General features: G+C 36.7%; 1 protein-coding gene across 1 annotated transcript in view; it reads left to right on the top strand.

Annotated features, from left to right (window-relative positions):
• Positions 1–400: 400 nt before the first annotated feature.
• The window catches only part of LOC308359412 (phospholipid-transporting ATPase ABCA3-like), a gene marked incomplete at its 3' end in the record, with an annotated part of 132,133 nt that continues 109,318 nt past the window's right edge, over positions 401–23,215 (top strand). The window contains exons 1-6 of the mRNA XM_080830443.1: positions 401–521; positions 9,170–9,238; positions 9,591–9,855; positions 14,128–14,255; positions 16,070–16,217; positions 19,455–19,714. Coding sequence (XP_080686569.1) covers positions 9,179–9,238; positions 9,591–9,855; positions 14,128–14,255; positions 16,070–16,217; positions 19,455–19,714 — 861 coding nt within the window. The 5' untranslated portion in view covers positions 401–521; positions 9,170–9,178. The remainder of the gene's footprint in view (positions 522–9,169; positions 9,239–9,590; positions 9,856–14,127; positions 14,256–16,069; positions 16,218–19,454; positions 19,715–23,215) is intronic.

The raw sequence follows: 23,215 nt of genomic DNA, 5'->3' as shown, positions 1-23,215 counted from the left end.
AAGTTTTCTGTTGATGCCCACAACCCCGGAGGTTGAGGCCACTGAATCTCCTCCCACTTCCTGCCACCGGCTACTGGCCCTCTGAGGGTGACCATGACACATGAGGGAGAGGGGAGCCAGCGACAGAGGGAAGGATGGTTGGGTCGTCCAGTGGGGTGCAGAGGCGAAGCGCCTGGGAGCAAGCGAAAAGGCCCGAGGTAGGGCCCTCATGGGCCTTGGGCAGCGTGTTTAGTGAGGCCTCACGCTCTGAGGGGTCCCGGGGAGGGTCCGGTGCGCAGGTGGGAGAGGGAGACGCTGGCTGGAAAGGCGGTGAAGCCTGAGTGCGCGGGGGCTGCAGGGAGTCAGGGGCGGGGTGGGGACTGGGCAAGTGCGCGCATGCGCGAGGAAGGCGGCGGGACGCGCTCCAGCGGCGGGTGGCGGGGCGGTTGGGGTAGGCGTTGCGAGGAGGCTCGGCACCGGTGACGCGAGTCCCTCGGAGGTGGAGGTGGAGGTGTGGCCTTGGCGGTTTCGAGGCCTGAGCGGTGAGTGTGGGACCTCCCTACCCCTCTGTCTTCTCCCCAGATTCCCCCGGGGAGGCGGAAGGTGCTCCCCGGGCTGCCCTGGGGCAGACCCGCCGGCCGCACTCTGAGCGCACAGCACACAACACCCCAAACCCCCCAATACACTGGAACCCTCCACAACCCTCTCGACTCCCCTCCAAAATGATACCCAAATCCCCTTGGGTGTAATATACATAATATTACCTATACCTCACTGTCGAATGTCAGGGGCTGCCACACCCAGTGTGGACCCTCCACCCCGTTTTGCTTGTCCCTCCCTGGACCTCACTCCCATCCTTTCCCTCTCCAGGTCCCCCTGCATTGGAGAGTGCATCCAGGGCTTCCCAGGGGGGAGAAAGCGTCCTGCCCCTCAAAAACACCAAAACAAGCACAGGTAGTGAAAACCACTTCTCTGGACCCCGAAACACACAGAGAAGCTAACCAGAGCAAATTAAACAAAATTTGTATTTTGGCTGTGCCAAGTATTTGAAAGCCAAGGGCTCTGTGGGTCTAGGCCTGGGGAATCCAAATTTATTTGCTGTGTGACTGTCCCAGCCAGCTGGGGCTGCTGTAACAGAGTACTGTAGGCTGGGTGACTTGAACACAACCAATGTACTTCTGACAGTTCTGGAAACTGGGAAGTCTCTGATCAAAGCTCCATGCAGATTCAGTGTGTGGTGAGAGCCTGCCTTCTGTTTCAGACAGGCATCTTCTCACTGTGTCCTTCACATGGCGGAGGGAGCAAAGGAGCTCTCAGGTGTGTGTCATAAGGGCACTAATCCCATTCATCAGGGCTCCATCCTCATGACCTAATCACACGCCACGTGTCCCTGATGGTGATCCCATCACACTAGGGTTAGGATTTCAACATACCAATTTGGGGAGAAGGAGAAGACACAGACATTCAGATTATAGCAATGACCTAATAATGTAAATTAGGGATCATCGTCTAAAAGAAACTGGATGCCACTTGTACCCATCTCTGAGGGTAATTTGAATATTTCAACTGATAGAACCTAGTAAATGTTCCATAAGTAGAGGAAGGGCATGGAAGTTAAGTGCTGCAGGAAGCTCAAGTGTCTTAGTTCTCCTCTGCCAAAGTGGAAATTGCCCTGAACTAAGGTTGACCAGTAGAACACATTGAGTAACTTCTTGAAGTTTGTTCCTGTGGTTCTCTGTGATTAGGCCATGTGTGTTTTCTACTGGTGCCTGTTAGAAGCTAGCTCCTACACTCCTACAGAGACTGGAATGGGGTGCTATCTTCCTTCAGGCTTGCATTTAAAAGGATGACTCCCAGGTCCTTCAGAGAGAGAATTTGAGGTGGTAAAACAGGAAAGAGGCTTGTAAAAAAGAGTTACATATGTTTTAAACAAAGAAAGGCTGTATAATGTTTTCTAAAGCAGACAGGCAAGAGAAAAGAGTGGTCAGGACCTACAGCCAGGGAGAGTCATATGTATGGTATTAGTGCAGCTCAGAGGAACATTCAAGCCGTCTTGGTCACCTCATTTTATGCAAAGTAGGCAGAAGATTTAAAAGGAAAGGTACATCTCTTGTAACAGAATTAAGAAAGCTGCTGTGTTTCAGAACAGCTCAGTGCTTTTCAGAAAAGGAAAAGTGTATGAGTATAAATCTCATTCTAAGAATTTAGGACTGTAAGCATTGTAATGGTTTAATTTTCTTTAACTCCTTTTATTATTATTATTTTTAGAGTCCACACATCAATAGATTGCCTTAAATTTTTTCAGACAGTCTAAGTTCATGTGCCTTCAACTTCCTCCTCCTTTCCCTGCCACCTGAGTTTTGCATCCAAGTTTGGGGTGGACAGGAGTGGGAACGCATTTAGTATTTAGGGTATTAAAAGTTCAGAAATAGTAGAAGTAAAAGCAATCACTGAAGTAGTAATTACTGAAAGTTTTGTGCATACACCAAAAAGACAGTTCATGAACTGGGAGCACTCAAAGCAAAACATGGATTGATTGGATATATTGTCATAAAAGCAGCTTATAGCGTGAGAAGGCAGTGACTGTTTATTCCTCATAGTGATTTGTTATGATATTAGAATATTTTAAATGATAGAGACTGGCTATTGGTTATAGCAATTTTGGGAAAACAGTTTTAAGTTTTGCTTATGATTTCCAAAGGCATAAGCAAGAAGTGACTAAGGTTGAGTTAGCCTAGAATTAAGCTTTGTATGTTTAAACTGGTTTTGTCTGCTCAGGGAATTTTCAAGGCTGGTCTCTGATTGTTTTATTTTTCATTTTAACAAGGGACAGGATATTGAGCGTAAGGTGGTTTCCTTGCTAGGCTCTTTTGGAGTCAGACCTCTCCAGCCCTAAGATTCTCCCATGTCTATCTGGAGAACAGTGAAGGAGATAGGATGACAGGACCCTAACAAACTGCTTTTCCTCTTTGTGCATAACTTCATATCTGTTGTTTCATCCTAGAAACGATAAAGGGAGAGAACTGGCCTCTGTCTTTTTAGGCGTAAGTGTTGCTCTTTAGTCCTTCAGACCAAAAAAAAAAAAAAAAAAAGAAAAAGGAAAAAAAATTGGGGGATGAAACACTAAGTATTGAACAAAAACGTGTAGTTAATATTTCAAGATATTAATCACTATAAGAGCATGAGAAAAAAAGTTCCTGGACTGTTAGGTATTTTATTGTCTTTGGTTCAATTGTAAATTGTTGAGAGTTGTTTGATTACTGATTCACTTTCATTGCTGGCAGTTGGTTCAAATTGGTTCTATTTTTTTCTTGATTCAGCTTGGGAGGTTATACGTTTCTAGGTATTTATCCCTTTCTTTTAGGTTGTCCAGATTGTTGGCATATAATTTTTCTTAAAATCTTCTTATAATTCTTTTTATTTTTGTAGTGTCAGTTATTTCTGTCTTATAATTTTATTTATTTGGGGCCATTTTCTTGTCTTATTGATAATTCTGGCTAGATGTTTATCAATTTTGTTCACAAATTAAACTAGATGGATACTTAGATACCTAGAAATAAACCTAACCAAATGGGTGAAAGACCTGTATTCTGAAAACTACAAAATACTAATGAAAGAATTGAAGAGAACACAAAGACATTGCATTCTCATGGATTGAAAGAACAAATATTGTTATAATGTCCATACTACCAAAAGCAATCTATAGATTTAATATAATCCCTTTCAAATGCCAACAGGATTTTTTACAGAACTAGACCAAAAAGCCAAATAGCCAAAGAAATTTTGAAAAAGAAAAGCAAAGTTGGAGATACTACAATTGCAGGCTTCCAGTTATATTGCAAAGCTATCATAAAACAGTATGTTACTGGCACAAAAATAGACACATAGATCAATGGAACAAAATAGAAAACCCAGAAAGAAGCCCACCACTGTATGGTGAATTAATCTTTGAAACAGGAGAGTAGACTATCCAATGGGAAAAAGACAGTCTCTTCAACAAATGGTGTTGGAAAAACTAGTCAACAACATGTAAAAGAATGAAACTGGACCATGGTTTTTCACCATGCACAAAAATAAATTCAAAATCGATTAAAGACCTAAACATGAGACCTGAAACCATAAATTTCCTAGAAGAGAGCACAGATAGTAAGATCTCTAACATTGGCTGCCAGCAACATTTTTGTAGATATGTCTCCTGAGGCAAGTAAAATAAAAACAAAAATAAACTATTAGGACTATATCAAAATATAAAGCTTCTGCACAGTGAAGGAAACAACAAAACTAAAAGATAATTTATGGGATGGGAGAGCATATTTGCAAATGGCAAATCCAATAAAGGGTTAGTATTCAAAATATATAAAGAACTGATACAACTCGACGCCCCAAAAAACAAATAATCCAATTGAAAAATGGGCAGAAGTCACGAGCAGACATTTCTCCAGAGAAGACATCTAGTTAGCCTACAAACACATGAAAAGATGCTCATCATCACTCATCATCAGGAAAATGCAAATCAAAACTAGGATCAGATATCACCTCACACCTGAAGGGCTAAAACCAACCACACAAGAAACACTAGGTATTGGTTAGGAGGTGGAGAAAGGGGAATCCTCTTGCACGTTAGTGGGGTTGTAAACCTGTGCAGCCACACTGGAAAAGAGTATGGAGGTGACTCAAAAATTTAAAAATAGATCTATCCTTTGATCCATCAATTGCACTACTAAGTATTTACCCAGAGGGCGTAAGAGTGCTAATTCAAATGGATACATGTACCCCCATGTTTATAGCAGCATTATCTATAATAGCCAAACTATAGAAAGAGCCAAAATGTCCATCAACTGATGAATGGATAAAGAAGTGGTATGTACACACACACACACACACAGGAATATTACTCAGCCGTAAAGAATGAAATCCAGTCATTTGCAATGATACAGTTGGAGCTAGAGAGTATTATGCTAAGTGAAATAAGTCAGAGAAAGACAAATACCATATCTATTTGAGAGAGAGAGAGCATACAGGGGGAGGAGCAGAGGGAAAGGTACAAGCAAACTCCATGCTAAGCCCAACCCAGGACTCAGTTCTCAGGACCCTGAGATCATGACTCGAGCCAAAACCAAGAGTTGGATGCTCAACTGACTGAACCACCCAGGCATCCCCACTCATGTGTGTAATTTAAGAACAAACAAGCAAAGGGGAAAAGAGAGGCAAACCAAGAAACAGACTCTTAACGATGGAGAACAAACTGAGGGTTACTGGAGGGGAGGTGAATGGGGGAATGGGTTAAATAGGTGATGGGGATTAAGGAGTACAATTGTTGTGATGCGCACTGGGTGTTGTATACAATTGTTGAATCACTATATTGTACAGCTGAAACTAATATTATACTATGTGTTAACTAACTGGAATTTAAATTAAAACTTTAAAAAAAATGGAATTACCATAATGATCCAGTAATTCAACTACTGGGTATTTATTCAAAGAAAATGAAAACATTAATTTGAAAAGATATATGCACCCATGCAGCATTATTTACCATAGCCAACTTATGGGAGCAGTCCAAGTGTCCATTGATAGGTGAAAGGATAAAGAAGATGTGAGATATATATATGATAGAATATTACATCTTATATAGATAAATATATGATGGAATATTACTCAGCCATAGAAAAGAATTAAAATCTGGCCATCTGCAGTGACATGGATAGAGATAAATTGTATAATGCTAAGTGTAGTCAGTCAGAGAAAGATAAATACCAGATGATTCACTCATATGTGGAATTTAAGAAACAAAACAAATGAATAAAGAAAGAAAGAGATAAACTAAAAAAGACTCTTGACTATAGAGAACAAACTGGTGATTACCAGAGGGGAGGTGGGTGGGGAGGGGTGAAAAAGATAACAGGAGTTAAGAGCACACTTATAACGAGCACTGAGTAATGTATACAATTGCTGAATCACTATATTGTACACCTGGAACTAAAATAACACTATGTTAATTGAACTGGAATTTAAACAATAAGTAACAATTTAGAAAAACTGCTGAGGCTTTCCAAAGTGTTTGTATCATTTTGTACTGCCACCAGTAATTTATGAGACTTTTTGCTTTGTATCACCTTGAATATTATGTGTTGTCAGTCATTTTAGTGTGTATGTTGAGGTATCTCATTTTGGTTTTATTTGTACTTCACTGATGACTTAAGGTGTCGAGAAGTTAAAGACTTTGGTCCATTTTAAAATCAGTTTTCTGTGCTACTTGGCAATATATACATCTTCCCCTCTCCAGATTTAATATATAATTGGCATAAAACATTGTATAAGTTTAAGGGGTACAGTCTGATGATTTGACATATGTTTATTTTGTAAATGATTACCACAATAAACTTAGTTAACACATACATCACCTCACATAGTTTTTGTGTGTGTTGTGAGAACTTTTAGATTTATTCTCTTAGCAACTTTCAAATATGTAATACAATATTAAGAACCATAGTCCCCATGCTGTACCATACATCCCCAGAATTTACTCATAACTGGAAGTTTTTACTTTTTGACTGTTTTCACCTATTTCATTCACTCCCATCCCTTGTGTAAGCACTCACCAATCTAAATTCTACTTCACTTTTTCATATTCTGCATATAAGTGAGATCATACAGTATTTGTACTTCTGTCTCTTATTTTACTTACTGTAATGCCCTCGAGTGCATATTTTTTATATTGTTATTGTATTTCCTTTTTATGGCTGAATAATATTCCATTGTATATACATACCGTACTTTGTCTCTCTCTCTCTTTTTTTTCCTTTTTTTTTTTTTTTGAAGATTGAGTGTTTTTATTTTTATGTATTATATTTTCTTTATCCATTCATCTGTTGATGGACACTTAGGTTGTTTCCATGGCTTTTGCAAATCTTGCTGCTATGAACATGGCAGTTTAGATGTGTTTCTGAGGTAGTGATTTCATTTCCTTTGGATAAATACCCAAAAGTGATATTGTAGTGTCATATGGCACATCTGTTTTTAATTATTTAAGAAATTGCCAGACTGTATTCCATAGTGGCTGAACCAGTTTGCCTCCTTGCATGGATGGGGTCATAGGATAGGCTCCGTGGCCAGTAGGCCTCATTGCCTTTGGATCCAAATCAGATAGAACTGTTCACTGGGCTCTCTGGCCAGATGGGGCCACCTGCTCAGGTCAGACTGGTTCTGGGGTTTTCATAGTGCTGTCTTGACTATGGGTAGTTACTAGCTGGTCTTTTTGGAGGACAAATGATGTTGGGAATGACTTAGGTCACTGTCTTGATGCTCTCTCATATATATTATTTTAATTAAATGTCTTTCTAAAGTCTTTCCAATTTTTAAAGTTTGGGTTGTATTTTTTAAAGATTTTTTAAAAATTTATTTATTTGACAGAGAGAGAGAGAGCACAAGTAGGCAGAGAGGCAGGCAGAGAGAGGGGGGAAGCAGGCTCCCTGCAGAGCAGAGAGCCCAGTGTGGGGCTCGATCCCAGGACCCTGAGATCATGACCTGAGCCAAAGGCAGAGGTTTAACCCACTGAGCCACCAAGGTGCCCCGGGTTGTCATATTTTATTTATATTTTTATTATTGGCTTGTAGCAATGCTTTATATATTCTATATATTTTGGATATAAGTCTTTTGTTAGGTAAATGTGTTAGAAAGGTTTTCTCCCCTTCTTTGGCTTTCCTTATTTTCACAATGGTATTTTTTGATGAGCAGATATTTAATTTAATTTAATTTAAATTTTGATGAAGCCCTCTTTTACAGCTTGTAATTTTTTCATTCACTTTAGGAAATTTCTGTGTGTCCAAGGCCACAGAGATATTCTCCTATCTGTTTTCTTATATTTTATAGTTTAGCTTTTATGCTTAGGTCTAGGAGCCCTTCTTCCTTCATGCTTTGAGATCCTAATCTAATGTCCTTTTGTGGAATTTCTAAACCTTCTATATTTTTTGCCTTGAAAATGGTAAGCGTTGTTATTTTAAATTTTAGTACAGATAACTCCACCCCAGATGTAAGGAGTGTCAGATATTATATGCAGAAAAATTGTTTGGAGGAATAGCTAACTCTACAGGATATTTTTTTTTTCCAGAAAGGATTTATTTTCTTATACCAGGTACCTGTGGGCCTTTGTAGTATAGGATACCTTCATCTGGTATCAGAGATTGAAATTTGAAATTGCCCTGCAGTTCCTGGGAAAGCCAGTCTCCTTCACTAACATCATCATTTATAAGGTGAGGTCCTAAAATAATGTCTCCCCTTCCAGGCCCTGAATTTTATCTCTCTCCCTGGTAGCTGCAAGAATTTAAGTCAAGTTTTCAAGATCACACAGATATTAGTAGAGCTGGGAATCAACCTAGACAGTCCAACTTCAGCTCCTGGGTTATTAATAGCCTGCTATGCCATCATACCATGAAGGAAGGGTTTTATTTGTTATGTTTCCCATTATATACCTACACTTAACATGTCACTTAATATTCAGCAAATATTCGTGAAGTATAAGAATGAATCTGTTCCCATTAGTAATGTTATTAATGGAGGTACTTTCAATCTTGGTAATTGTTGAGTGGCATTTTGGGATTGTAGCTGTGATGTGATTTTACATACCATTTTTTAACAGATTTTTATTTATTTATTTGACAGAGATCACAAGCAGGCAGAGAGGCAGGCAGAGAGAGAGGAAGGGGGGGAAGCAGGCTCCCTGTTGAGCAGAGAGCCCAACAGTGCTTGGTGCTCGATCCCAGGACCCCAGGATCATGACCCGAGTCGAAGGCAGAGGCCTTAACCCACCAAGCCACCCAGGAGCCCCTGCATACCATTTTGTCTTTTTGCTGATGGTGATAATTTTTTGGTATTATTTCTTAATTAGTGTTTTGGTAATAATTGGGAAAAGTACTGGTCAAATTAACTTGGAAACTTGCATCAATAACTTACTGAACCTTGTTTTGTTCTTGAAGTTTTATAAATATTAGAAACTCAGAAGATACTGAGTAAGGATGTAGGGCTAAAAAGCTTCTCAAATATTTCAAATGTTTATTGTTTTTTTTTGGTCATCCTTTAAGCTTGACTAGAAAATGAAGCAATTCGAATTTAAGTAATTTATTTGTCTAAAATTTATATTTTGTTATATAATCTTAATTTCTTTTTTGTAAAATCTTTGCTCCCTCCATAGAGTTGAAGAATGGATTTCTTATGGTTTTACAAATTTATGGCTCTTCTGTGGAAGAATTTTATTTTAAAGGTAAGTTGAGCTATCTATAGGGTTTTTGCAATATCTAAGACACCATAATGGGAAAATTCTTACAATCTGATCACTGCGTTTCAGTTTATATTGTTGTATTTTTGTCAGTTCTATGGCTGGGGATATTTCTTCCAAATACGAAGAGTCCTCATAGCAGAATGACACGTAGAAAGGAGAGGAAAAAATGGTCCAGGAAATTACTGCTATTATAGAGTGAAGCTGTTCTTTTTTTGCCAGCTATGTATCTTCTTTTAAGAAGTGTCTCTTAGTATAAAACAATTAGGCATTTGCAGAGGTAATGAACTCATGGGACTTTAACATAATCTTTTTTTTTTTTTTTCCCATCTCCTAGAGACGGCAATTGGTGGCATTAATTGTGGAATTCATTCTAACATTGCTATTTGCTAGCACACTTTTGTTAACACGCAAGTCGTTGATTATAAAGAAGTCTGGGCCTTTCAATTACTCTCTTCAGCCTGTTGATGAGTTGCCTGCATTACTTGAAATGGCCATCACTTTTCCTGGTCACTGGGAACTGGCTTTTGTGCCTTCCAAGAGTGTTGTGGTGAAGAACATCATTGAACTGGTGAAAAGGGATTTACACTATAATTTCTCAGGTAGAAATTTAAGTTTTTTGAAAAAAAAGTATTATTTTACATTTTAAATTGGGTTTCAGTGAGGACATGTGTAATCTTTTAACTGGACATTAATCTCCCAAGTAAAACATTGTAGGATATATCCTTATAACCAGATAATAACCTCCTAGGTATAACATTATACATTTTATTATACTTGAGAGTTAAATTCATATAAAATATTTTCTTCTAGAGCCCAAAACACATAGTAATATTTAAAAGTTAGATAATCAATTTATATTATTTTAGGTTACTATCCAATTCTGTGATACTGTCTTCCTTCTATTCTGTGATACTGTTTCTGGTTGTGCTTCTTAAGCCTGGTAAGAGGGGCTGACCCCAGGGCTATATATGATGGTGTGCCGAAGGAACACAGCATAAGCATGAGCCCTCATTCTAGATGTACTCCCAGTGGTCAGTTATTTCAAACATTGTTCATATAAAAATGTTACAGAAGACGGATATCAATGCATGAGAGAAGACTCAGGCTATGTACAATTATCTTAAAAGCCCCCAAGTGAGCTTACCCTCACATTCTCCGTTTTTCTCCACTTTCTCCCAGGGAGAAGTGCAGTCAGAAGTTTGGTGAGCATCTCTCTGGTGCCTCTTCCTTTAAATACACACGTGTATTCAGTAGTATATTTTTTCAACTTTTTGTTGTCTTTCAAGGATTTGAGGGTCCTTGAGAGTAGATGCCATCTGAAAACATAACTAACTAAAAAAACAAACAAACAAAAAAAAACAGTGAAGCAGAAGAATGTAAATACTGATCATTTTTTAAGTATATAACACAAATATCCCAATAAATGTAGTGCTGGAGGCCACTTTGGGTTACCCAGAATATTTCATAATTTCCATCTGATTTCTTCTTTGATGTGTGGGAGTCTTAAAAATATATTACTTTACTTCAAAACATTTGGAATTTGTTATCTTTCTGTTTGTTTTTTTTTAATTTCTATTTTAATTTCCTTGAATCAGTATATTCTAGGATTTCAGTTTGAAATTTTGAGAATTTTTTATGCCCACATTAAGGTATATTTTGAAAAATGTACCATGTACATTTGTAAAGACTGTGTGTTCTGTAGGTTTTGCTTATAGTGTTATATAAATGCCACCCAGGTAAAGTTGTCAAGTTGATGAATCATAGTGCTTTTCAAATATGTATTTTACTATTTTTGTCTGCTTATTCTCTCAGTTATTGAGAGAAATACTAGCATTTCTGGTTAGGTGTTGTTAGTATTAAATAGGTTATGTGTGTTTTTATGTGTGTGTATGTTAAAATATCTTTTTGCTTATATATTTTGAAACTTAGGTCATGTGAATTGTTGAATTGTTTTTAAAAGTATTTCTCTGTTCTGGAATTTCCATTTGTCCTGTTTTTAATAGATTTCAGGTCTCTAGAGAAATGTTCTAGCTTTATTAACCCTACTAACCATAGTTACTTTAAAGTCACTGCCAGAAAGTTCTGGTATCTAGATTACTTGTGTATATTTTTTTCTCTTCGATCATTGAGTTCTGTTTTATAGCATATTTTGTATATTTTTATTGAATGGCAGGTGTTGTGAATTAAAAATATTAGACGCTCTTGAGGGTACTTGTTTATCCAAAGAGAGTTAAGTTTTCTTCTGGACGATTGTTTGCAAACTGACAGAGCATCTTGATTCCATCAAAGTCTGGTTTGGGGCTTTATAAGGAGTGCTCTGTTTCACTTTTGTCTTTACTTGTGCAACTTATCTCTTCTAGGGTGTTAGCTAGAAGCCAGAATATTTATGAAGGCTCCTCTTCCTTTGTGGGGCTTGAACTCTATTGTCTGGTTCATCAGTATTGCCTACCTGCTGTTATTTTCTTGATCTCATGATCTGAACTTAGGCAGCTTCAATGGGGAGTTGACTGGTGACTTCAGGGGAATTTACAAGCCGATTTTTCACTTCTTGCTATTTTCTTGGCAGTCTCAACTCTCACCTTTTTTCTTCAGCCCAGGAAGTCTGCAGCTTTCTGCAAATGCTTTCAGGGAAAATACCAGGGTGAATATGGCACTCACCCTGTGCATCTCCCTTTTTCAAGCTATGTAAGTCCATAATTATTCATTGCAGCATTATTTATAAGATAGAGAAGCAACCAAAGTGTCTACCAACAGATGGATACATAGAGAAAATGTGATTATTCAGCTATAGAAAAGAAGGAAATCCTGTCATTTGTAACAATATGTCCAAACAATGTTTGGAGGACATTATGCTAAGTGAAAGCTGGACACAGACAAGTACTATATTATCTCACTTATTTTATGTTACCTAAAAATGTTGAGCTCACAGAAACAGTAGAATCATGGTTTCAGAAGAAAAGAATCATGGTTGCATTGGAGTTGAGGGTAAGTGGAGAAAATGGGGAGATGTTGTTCCAATTTTATGAACTTTCAGTTATAAAGATAAATAAGTCCTGGCAATCTAACGTACATGGTGACTATAGTTAACAGTATTGTATAGTATATATGAAATTTATTCAGAGATTAGATCTTGCAGTGTTCTCACAAAAAAAGATGATAACTATGTAAGGCAATAGGTGTGTTAATTAACACACCTATGTTTTGATTTTGGTATGATTTTGGTATTTGGTATTTGATTTGGTATGATTTTGGTAATCATTTCACAATGTATGCAGATACTGAAACATCACATTGTTTGTCTTAAAATCATGTTATACAACCTACGTATATACAATTTTAATTTATCAGTGATACCTCAATAACTGGCCAGAAAATTTTGAAAATAAAATAAGTGGTAACTGTGTGGTCATGGATGTATTAATTAGCTTGATTTTGGCAGTTATTTCTCAGTGTATACATCATCATCATCATGTTTTGTACCTTAAATACACAATTTTTTGTGTGTCATGTGTTTCAATAAAACTGGGGAAAAAATAAAGCCACCCAGGTAATAAATGAAAATAAATAAATAAGAAATTTCCCTCTAGTTCTGTGTTCTGAGAAATCTAGGCGAAGACACGTCTTAGCCTCATAAAGTTCTCAAAACTCACTCTCCCTCCCTTTATCTCTCATACTTCTGCTTAAGCAGGTAATACCTTTCTTGAAGCTCAGTTAAATTAAATTAATTAATGGGTCCCTCCTCAGTCCCTCGTCAACCATGGCCAGGCAGTTACAAAGACCTGTGGCTATTCCCACAACATTCAATGGTTAAGGCAAAGAGATTGGGAGGTTTCCTGGGACATAAAGGATGCGTGGGTGAGATGGATGAATTAGGCTTAGATGTGGAAGTAGAGGCTACGTGCCCCAAAGTGTGCCTGGCTACCTGCTTGTATACACTTCACTTTGTTGACAGTGTACTTTCGATTTTAGATTCTATTTCCAGCTGTGTTCCCAAGTTTTGTTTCGTTTTGTTTTGTTTAACTTAGTGGACTTTGTTTTTCCAGCTTTAATCATTTGAATTCTCTGAGGACTTTGTTTCATCTTGCTTCTGGTCACCTTGTGTAGGTGCAAATCTGATTCTGGTCCCTGAGATCCTACTCATACCTTTGGGATTTATAGCCCAGCTGTGCTCACCCTGAGAAAAGTGCAGCATACTTGGCATTTCCCAACTATACAAAAAATAATGATTATGACACATAATAACCTCAAATATTAAAGTTGTGAAGTTTCATTCTTCAACTTCTGAGTATTTTTAAATCAGGTATTATAGATTCCCATCTTCTAAGACTTTGAATAGATTGCATGGATCAATTTTGTTATTTCCTTCCAAGGTGGAAATCTCAAAACACATTGGAAATATCCCTCTTCCTTACCTTATTTCACTATGCAGTTATTATAATGATTAGTTATATTTTAAACTTGTGATAAAACTTTTAAAACTCTTTTTTTAAAGATTTTATTTATTTATTTGAGGGAAAGTGAGAGCATAAGTGAGAAGAGAGGGAGAGGGAGAAGCAGATTCCCCACTTAGCAGGGAGTCCAGTGTGGGGCTCCATCCCAGGACCCTGTGACCTTGACCTGAGCTGAAGACAGACACTTAACCGGCTGAGCCACCCAGGCACCCAAAATTTGTAAAACTCTTAAAAATTTTTGTGCGTTCCTAATATGCATTAGTTTGTTATGCCAATGATTGAGCAGCAGTATTTTGAAATTAATATTTTGATAGTTTTTCATCCATGTAAAGCATTTTCCCATTTTATAGATAGAAAAGGCAGTCAGATAGTTTGCCTTTATGTGGGCAACTCATGCATTTGATTCTTTTCTCTCTACAGTTCAAGGGTTTTCTTCAGAAAGAGATTTTGAAAAGTATGTTAAGCAAGAGAATAACTCTAAAAAAGTGTTGGCTGCTATTATTTTTGACCATGAGTTCCAAAATAGCAATGATCCCCTGCCATTTAAGGTAAGAAGTTTTTAATGTAGAAACATCATAAGTGTACTTTGTATTTCTGAGGCTTAATGAAGTAGAGGCATAATTATTTCATTTATTAAGTGGGGAGACTGCAACTTACCCACAATTTTACTGCTTGTACATAGTAGAGTAGAGATTTAAATCCATATCTAATTTTTGTGTTGATGCCTTTATTTAGCCAGAGCTTTATGTAGATGGGGGAAGAATTGAATTCACCACATACTAGGTTTTCTCCTTATAAATCATAATCATAGGAGACGTTGACCTTTACCACTGTATCTAATATGGCTGCTGTCTCCAACTCTGTGCGTGATGGTGAAGTACATGCACATTTCCCAGGTCAAAAGACCTAAGGGGTTAAAGCAGATGCATCTTCACCGGGATGGGACACAACATGAAAATGTACCTCTTTCTTTTGACTGAATCTCATCATTTTTCTCCAAAATCTAAATCTGGAACACAGTATTAAGGCTTAGCCAAGCAGAATCAGAATTAGGACCTAGGCAGACTCTGAGATTCTGATAACAACTTCCAAGAAGAGAGATGAGGACTGTGCTTTGAACTTGGCGTCCCTGGTGTTGAGGGAAATAACCAAGTTATGGTACAGATGTGTGCACAGAGCTATAATTCTACATTTAAGATACAGGTGGTTGTCAGTGGAATGAAAAAGTAAAGAAAATCTCTGAGTTATAAGTATAGTTGTAAGTATCTTATGTTCTGTCCCATCATTCCCTCATTCCTTTCATGTTTATAAAATTCCCTCAAGTCACTGATTCAGTGTAAGTGTAAGTGATGCTGAGGTAGGCTCATTGGTGTATACATAGAGTGTGGTCAAAATGTTTTTGGTACAGTTTCAAACCTCACCTTGTATGATCTCCCAACTGTTCCAGCCACTTAGCTGATTCTTACCTTTAACATTGTTACTGTGACTCGCTCTACAGTAGCTCTCCCAACCACACCCACCCCTTTCCTCCTTCATCTTCCCATAAATGCCCTGTACATATTACTATCACCGAATTTACTATAGTGTAATATATATATATATATATATATATATATATATATATATATATATATAGTCTCAACTAGAATTTGAGCTCCTTGAGGAATGGGTGCTGTATCTCAATCCTTGAACACACAGTAAGTGCCTAACTCTTTTGTCTTGGTAACTTGAGTGTATTAATATTTACCTAGGTTTATGATACCTATGATACCTAGGTTTATGATATCTGCCTGCCCCTCCTGGTGTTACTGATTTCTCTGGTCTGACCCCTGACTTTAGGCAACTGCTGGACCATTTGCTGTCTTGTAAAGCTGCTTAGATCCATCATGATCTACCTTGAAGTTTAGTTCTCTAGAATTAGTATTATCTTTTCATTTAATAATGAAATCATGCAGTATTTCACTTTTATACTTTCACATATCTCATCTGTCTTCATGTGGGATTCTTTCTTAGGTTATAATCACTTTTTAGAAAAGGAAGAGATTTTCCTGTTGGAACACGTGGCTGCCATAATGGGGAGAGAAATTAGCAATACCTTTTGGTATGTTTCATTTCAGTATGCATGCCACCTGTCTATTTTGGGAAAGAGACATTGGCAGTGGTGTGCAATGTTTGCTTACCACAAACCCACATTAGCCACACAACAAGTCTGCTCCGTTGGCTGATGTTCAGAATCTGCTTAGTGCTCAACACTCTGCCTCAGAGTCATACATGTGCAATTTTTCTTTAACTTCCTTTTGTTTCTCATTCTCACTTAATTATTTTTCCACTTACAGATACTGTTTCTTTTTGCTCCTTATAGGTAAATTATTTTCTGCGTTTCAGTAGTTTTCAGAGGAACAAGTATGTGAGTTTTTTCCGAACTGACGGCTGGGAAACAGGTGTTCTCTTTCCACCTTTTCCTTCTTTGGGACCCAGAAGTCAAAGTAATTCAAATGGGGGACATCCTGGTGAGCCTATCTTTAGTTATACTTATTTTAATATCCAAGTAATATAATAAGAACCGTCACTTGTTTATACCTTCATTTCTTCAAGCTTGTGATAGAAATTGTTAATTTTTAACTTGCTATATTGCTGGTGACTTCTTTATTTAAAATTTTCAGCATCCAAAAGCTTGTGTAAAATTTCTATACATTGGAACAATGTATTTTTATCCAGGTTCAGCTCAACTCAACTAAACTCTTGGAATTTAAATGGTCAGCTCCTCCCTTTAGGTGTATGACAAAGGAGGGGGCTAGCATCTTTAAGAAAACAGAACAAACAATTATATACTTTAGTGTCCACTGTTCATTTCACCACAATTTCTGGCATAAGATCCAAAATTATAGGATATGCAAACAAGCAGGAAAGTGTTACATAAAATTAAAAGAAAAAAAGAGTCAATATAAGTAAGTGGACAGATAAGCTAGATACTGGAATTGGCAGACAAAGAGTTTAAAATAATTTTGAGTATTTTGATGTCATGTTGTTAGCAAATATTCTCTAATATAATGTGACGAAGAGGGCACTTTACCTCTGTAAAACTTGTAACTCTGTTAGTGAGAAAAGATCATGCAAATACAAAATACAGAACGTACTCCAAAATACATGCCCAGGATTCTTGAAAACTCTCAAGGTCACGAAAAACAAGAAAGGATAATAAAGTTTCATAGATCAGAGGAGACTATGGAGACATGACAACTAAATCCAATGTAGTATCCTAGGTGGGAACAGAAAAAAAAATTACACTGGGGAAAAACTGGTGAAATCCAAACAAAGTTTGTATAAACTGGAAATTGTTTTGTGCCAATACTAATTTCTTAGTACCATGTACCATGGTAATATAAGATGTCATATTCGGGAAGCTGGGTGCAGGGTATAAGTAATATTTTTCAGTCTTTTTTTCATTATTGCCCTTCTAGGGAAGCCTTTTGGACATTTTTTCCCTAAGTGTGTCCTCTCATGAAATTTTAATACCACAGATATACTACAGATCTGTTTCATGTGGCTTTAGGCTTCATAACTCTGTTGAGAATGTATGGTATTTAGGGCCCTCTGTATTACTTTTGCAAATTTTCTGTAAGACTACATTTTTTTCCAAAATAAAAAGTGTTTTTAAAAAACTCTCCAAGCCAAAGTAGCAATAAAAGTGGAAAAAGTGAAAATTTCTGAATCTAAGTACATGTGTAAAAAATTTGTATCTTCCTGGTATTGAACATTTCTCCTCTAATAAGGAACAAAATAAGGATGTTTGCTCTCATCAGTTCCTTTCAGCATATTACTGGGAATCCTAGCTTGTATCAGAAAAAGGCAATGAAATAAAAGGTATAGATTTTGGAAAGGAAGGAGTGAAATTATCTTTATGTGAAGTTGACAGAATCATTTTATGTAGGTGATTGTGAGGAGATCCACAAAAAAGCACTACATATAAAATGTACTAATTTGCAATATAATTTAATGATTTTTAATACATATGATGTATTAATTTACCCAAGATGTACTATACAATAATAAGTTGTAAATCTATACCCAAAACAGCAAAACATTTCTGAGAGAAAACTTTAAACACCTAAACAAGTGATGATATATCTGAATCTCATTGGCTGGGTGACTCAAAATTGTTAGGATGTGGCTTTTCTCTGAATTGATCTGTACTAGCAATATAGTGAAAGTCAGAATCCCAGCAGTCTTTTTGGAAAAAAGTGGCAGGCTTAATCCAAAATTTATATGGAAATACAAAGGATCTAGATTAGTTTTTTAAAAATCTTGAAAAAGAATGTCAGTGTCAAAGAACAGTCAAGACTTATTATAAATCTACATAATTAAGACATTGCCATATAGGTGTAAGGATGAACAAATACAAATGAAAAGAATGAGGTGTCTGGAAATAGACTCATATACATATATACATATATACATAAAATAGTTCAATTTTTTTTCGTGAAGGCACTAGTACAATTCACAAGGAAAACGAAATCTTTGAGTAGATTGTGATGTAATAACATGGTGTGTGGATGGAAAGAATGAATCTTGATCACTAACCCATATCTACACATTAGTTAAATAACATGATGATCATAAACATAAATATAAAAACTGAAATCATAAACTTCCATAACAAAATTTATGAGAGTATCTTCATGAATTTGGGGCCAGCAGTGATTCATTAAGACAGAGAAGGTATTACTATAAAAGAAAAAATTGACAGATTGAGCTTCATTAAAATTAAATATTTCAGCCTATGTGAAGGACTCTATTAAAAGAGTAAGGTGGGACCCAGAAGGGAGAAAATGTGACACAGATTCACATTCAAAATCTATAAGGAAGTTATGTTGATGAACAGAAAATTCAGTTTTTAGATCTCATAGCATTGCCACATCTTAATAAAAGTTTTTAAGTGTTTGCACATTTTTATACTAAACTTATGTAACAGTAAGTAGCTATTTGGATATTGCCACATATCCAAGGACCACACTGAGTAGCTCTGCTTTAGTGGACATCAGCTCATGTAGCTCACTCAGTATGAACTTCGCTTAATTTTTCAAATATCAAGGACACAGAATTAAAGTCTTTTCCTATGCTATAGTTTATTCAGTTCTCATCCAGTTTATTGAAATTGCAGAAAGCAGCTCTGTAATTTCACACAATATTTTACTTTCTGGGAAGCTGGGAATTAGGATCCTTTTAAAAAGAATCTAAAAAAACCCACAAATGAGCAAACAAAAAGCGGAATCAGACCTACAAAACTACAGAACAAGCTGATGATTGCCAAAGGGAGGGATAGGCAAAGTGGGAGAAGGGGAATGGGAGATACAGGCTTCCAGTTAAGGAATGGGAATAAAAGGCAAAGCACAAGGAATATAGTCAATTGTATTCTAATAGCATTGTATGGTGACAGATGTTATCCACAATTGTGGTGAGCACAGCATAATATATATACATATTGAATCACAACATCGTACACCTGAAACTAATGTAACATTGTGCATCAAACATACTCAAGTAAATAAAAATTTAAATAATAAAAAATATTTATTATGTATTTGGTGGGAAAACCCTAATAGCTGTGAAATTTAGACTATTTTAATAGGAGCCTCTTTACAATAATTAACTTTGTTGTTTCTGACATACTTTAGTTACATTTTTCTTTGTTCATTTCAGCTATTTCTTGTTCTGTTATACTTAGCAATCCTTGTTTTGTCATTTAGGGTACATCACTGAAGGGTTTCTGGCAATGCAGCATGCCGTGGATCAGGCCATCATGAAATACTATAACCACACAGCTACACAAAAGCTATTCCAAGATGTCACTGTCTTTGTTCAAAGATTTCCATATCCAGAATATTCTCATGATTACTTCTTTACCTTTTTTGGTGTTGTCATCCCTTTAGTAATCTTATTTATCTTCTCTATGAATCATCTTACCCTCATTCAGTCTATCGTGTGGGAAAAGGAAAAGCGATTGAAGGTAACTCTGCTTTTCTTGTGGTAAATAGAGCTTCTGGAGAAAAAGCTGGGTCTGTAGCATAAACTGGAGGCTGGATTATTTCTACCCACTCAGCCCTAGTAGATGGTCATGTTTCAGTAGCAGCCAGAAAGTGAACACTGATTTCTCTTGGCAATTTTCTAGAATTTTGTTTTTATTGGAGTTCTTTGGTTTTATTTCTAGAAGACTACTTCACAAGATTTTTGCAAATAGAGTTTAAATGCCAAATGCTCTAAAATGTCTCTGGAATAGCTGGGTTGCAAAGACTTAATCAACTGGACTGATAGAATTGTCTTGATGAATTTAGATACAAGTAAATTTCAAGATTCTGTAATTCTATGATTAGTTTTCCTGAGTTTTTTTTTTTTTCCTAAATGACCTCTTATTGTCCCCTTCAGAATTTGTATGTCTTGGTAGAGACCATGTTGTGTTATGGACAGAGGCTTTGCAGTTCAAAATACAGTCATTTAACCAATGATTAATTTATAATTAGTATATGAGTATTAGCATATATAATTATAAGTAATATATTATTATTACATATTTAACATATATGATATACAATAATATAGTATAAATAGAGAGGGAGAGATGATTTACATAATTATATATAATTGATTTATTGCCTAATTTGTTTCAGGAACTTTGATAAATCATAGATTTGAATCCTAGCTCTATTATTTTTTGACTCTGACATGTCATATAACTTTGCTAGCCTTTTTTCTCAGCTATAAATTGAGTATAATAATAACAACTAATTTGGAGGGCTATCATGATAGTAAGCTAGATATTGTGTAAAAAATTATCACCATCAAAACAGCTGGACCTGATGTTGTGAGGTGGAAAGGAGGAAACAGGAGTTGAGTGTTTGATACATTGTCAGGTACCTAGTGAGTGTTCAACAGCCATTAGATATGGCTGTTAACATCAGTCATCTCTCCATTTCACTTATCCCCTGGCGTAGTCTTAAATCATGTCATTTTTCTCTCTTTCCTCTCTTAGTGGCTGCACCACTTCACAGATCAGCCTCACGTTGTTTCTCACCATCACCTCTTCTCACTCCGGGCTCTTTTCACACATCTCCTCACCCTTCAGCTTTCCTCTGAATCTACCTTGTGCATTGTTGCCAGGGTTATTGTCCTGTAACACAGACGGCTATAAATAGATTTTAAGGTTGTATTTATCTTTGTTCTCTCCTGAATAAATTCCACTTAAGCATATACATTTTCTGATATTTGGCCTCTGCCTACTCCTTGTTTTGTTGTTGTTATTTACAAATATAATTTAAATGCCAAATGCTGTCAAACATCTCTGGAATAAGGAGAACTACAAAGAAATAATCTACTGGATTTGTGGAGCTGTCTTAGATACAAATTAATTCCAAGATGCTATGATTCTGTGATTGAAGAAGAAATTTTTTATGGAAGTATTGTTGACACACAGTGTTACATTAGTTTCATCTGTACAGCATTGGACACATTTGCACATTATGCTATGCTTAGGACAGGTGTAACTACCATCTGTCAACATGAAACACTATTACAATACCTCTGACTATATTCCCTATGCTGTACCTCTCATCCCTATTACTTATTCATTTGATAACCGGAAGCTGGTACCTCCCACTCCCCTTCACCGATTTTGCCCATCCCCCCCACTCTCCTCTCTGGCAACCACCAGTTCTCTGTATTTATAGAGATGTCTTTGTTTTTGTTGATTTTTTTTGTAGTCCATCTATAGATGAATGAATAAATAAGACGTTGCATATAACTACAATGGGATATTACTCAGCCATAAAAAAGAGATCTCGCCATTTGTGACAGTATGGAAGTCATTACTTTTTGATGCCATGTTCAGTGATTCATTAGTTGCATGTTTTTAACTTCTTGAGGAACCTCCATACTGTTTTCCAAAGTGACTCTACCAGCTTGCATTCCCACCAACAGTGTAAGAGGGTTCTCCTTTCTCCATATCCTTGCCAGTGGTTGTTTCCTGTACTGTTAATTTTGTCCATTCTAACTGGTGTAACGTGATACCTCATTATGGTTTTGAATTGCACTTCCCTGACAGCACGTGATGTGGAGCATTTTTTTCCATGTGTCAGTTAGCCACATTTCTATGTCTTCTTTGGAGAAGTGTCTGTTCATGTCTTCTGCCCATTTTTTGACTGGATTATTTGTTTTTTGAGTGTTGAGTTTGAGAAGTTCTTTATAGATCTTGGATATTAGCCCTTTATCTGTAATGTTGTTTGCAAATATCTTCTCCCATTCCATAGGTTGCCTTTTAGTTTTATTGACTGTTTCCTTTGCTGTGCAGAAACTTTTCATCTTGATGAAGTCCCAAAAGTTCATTTCTTGTTTTTGGTTCCCTTGCCTCTAAAGATGTGTCTTGGAAAAAGTTGCTGTGGCCAAGGTTGAAGAGGTTACTGCCTATGTTCTCCTCTAGGATTTTGATGGATTCCTGTCTCACATTGAGGTCTTTCATCCATTTTGAGTTTATCTTTGTGTATGGTGTAAGAGAATGATGCAGTTTCATTCTTCTGCATGTGGCTGTCCTGTTTTCCCAGCATCATATATTGAAGAGACTGTCTTTTCCATTGGATGTTCTTTCCTGGTTTGTCAAAGATCAGTTGACCATAGAGTTGAGGGCAATTTCTGGAGTCTCTATTCTGTTCTATTGGTCTGTACATCTGTTTTTGTGCCAGAACCATACTGTCTTGATAATTACAGCTTTGTAATTGAGCTTGAAGTCTGGAATTGTGATGCCTCCAGCTTTGGTTTTCTTTTTCACCATTCCCCTAGCAATTCGGGGTCTTTTCTGGTTCAGTACAAATCTTAGAATTGTTTGTTTCAACTCTGTGAAAAATATAGATATTATTTTGATAGGGATTGCACTGAATGTATGATTGCTCTGGGCAGCATAGACATTTTAACAATGTTTATTCAGCAACGTGGCAGGATACAAAATTAATGCACAGAACTCAGTCCCATTTCTATACCCTAAACAGTGTGTCTGAAGAAAGAGAAATTAAGGTGTTGATCCCATTTACAACTGCATAAAAACCATAAGATACCTAGGAATAAACCTAATGAAAGAGGTAAAGGATGTGTACTCTAGAAACTAGAGAACACTTATATTTCATTTTTAAAATATTTTCATTGAAGTATAACATACATACACACAGAAAAGTACACAAATCAGAAGTATATGTATTTTAATCCATTCAGGCTACTGTAACAAAAATATCATAAACTATATAGCTTATAAGCAATAGAAATTTATTTGTCTTAGTTCTGCGGCCTAGAAAGTCCAAGAGCAAGGTGCCAGTAGATTCAGAATATCTGATGAGAAACTGCTCTGCGGTTTGTAGATGGCACCTCATTGATCACTGTCTTCCCATGTAACAGAAGAAATGTGAGCTCTCTGGGGTCTCCTTTATAATTCATGAGGATTCAGGAGGGCTCAGTCCTCATCACCTAATTA

The sequence above is a fragment of the Martes martes genome (assembly GCF_963455335.1).
Source record: "Martes martes genome assembly, chromosome: 18".
Classification (NCBI taxonomy): domain Eukaryota; kingdom Metazoa; phylum Chordata; class Mammalia; order Carnivora; family Mustelidae; genus Martes; species Martes martes.
This window is presented reverse-complemented; position numbering and strand designations above follow the sequence as displayed.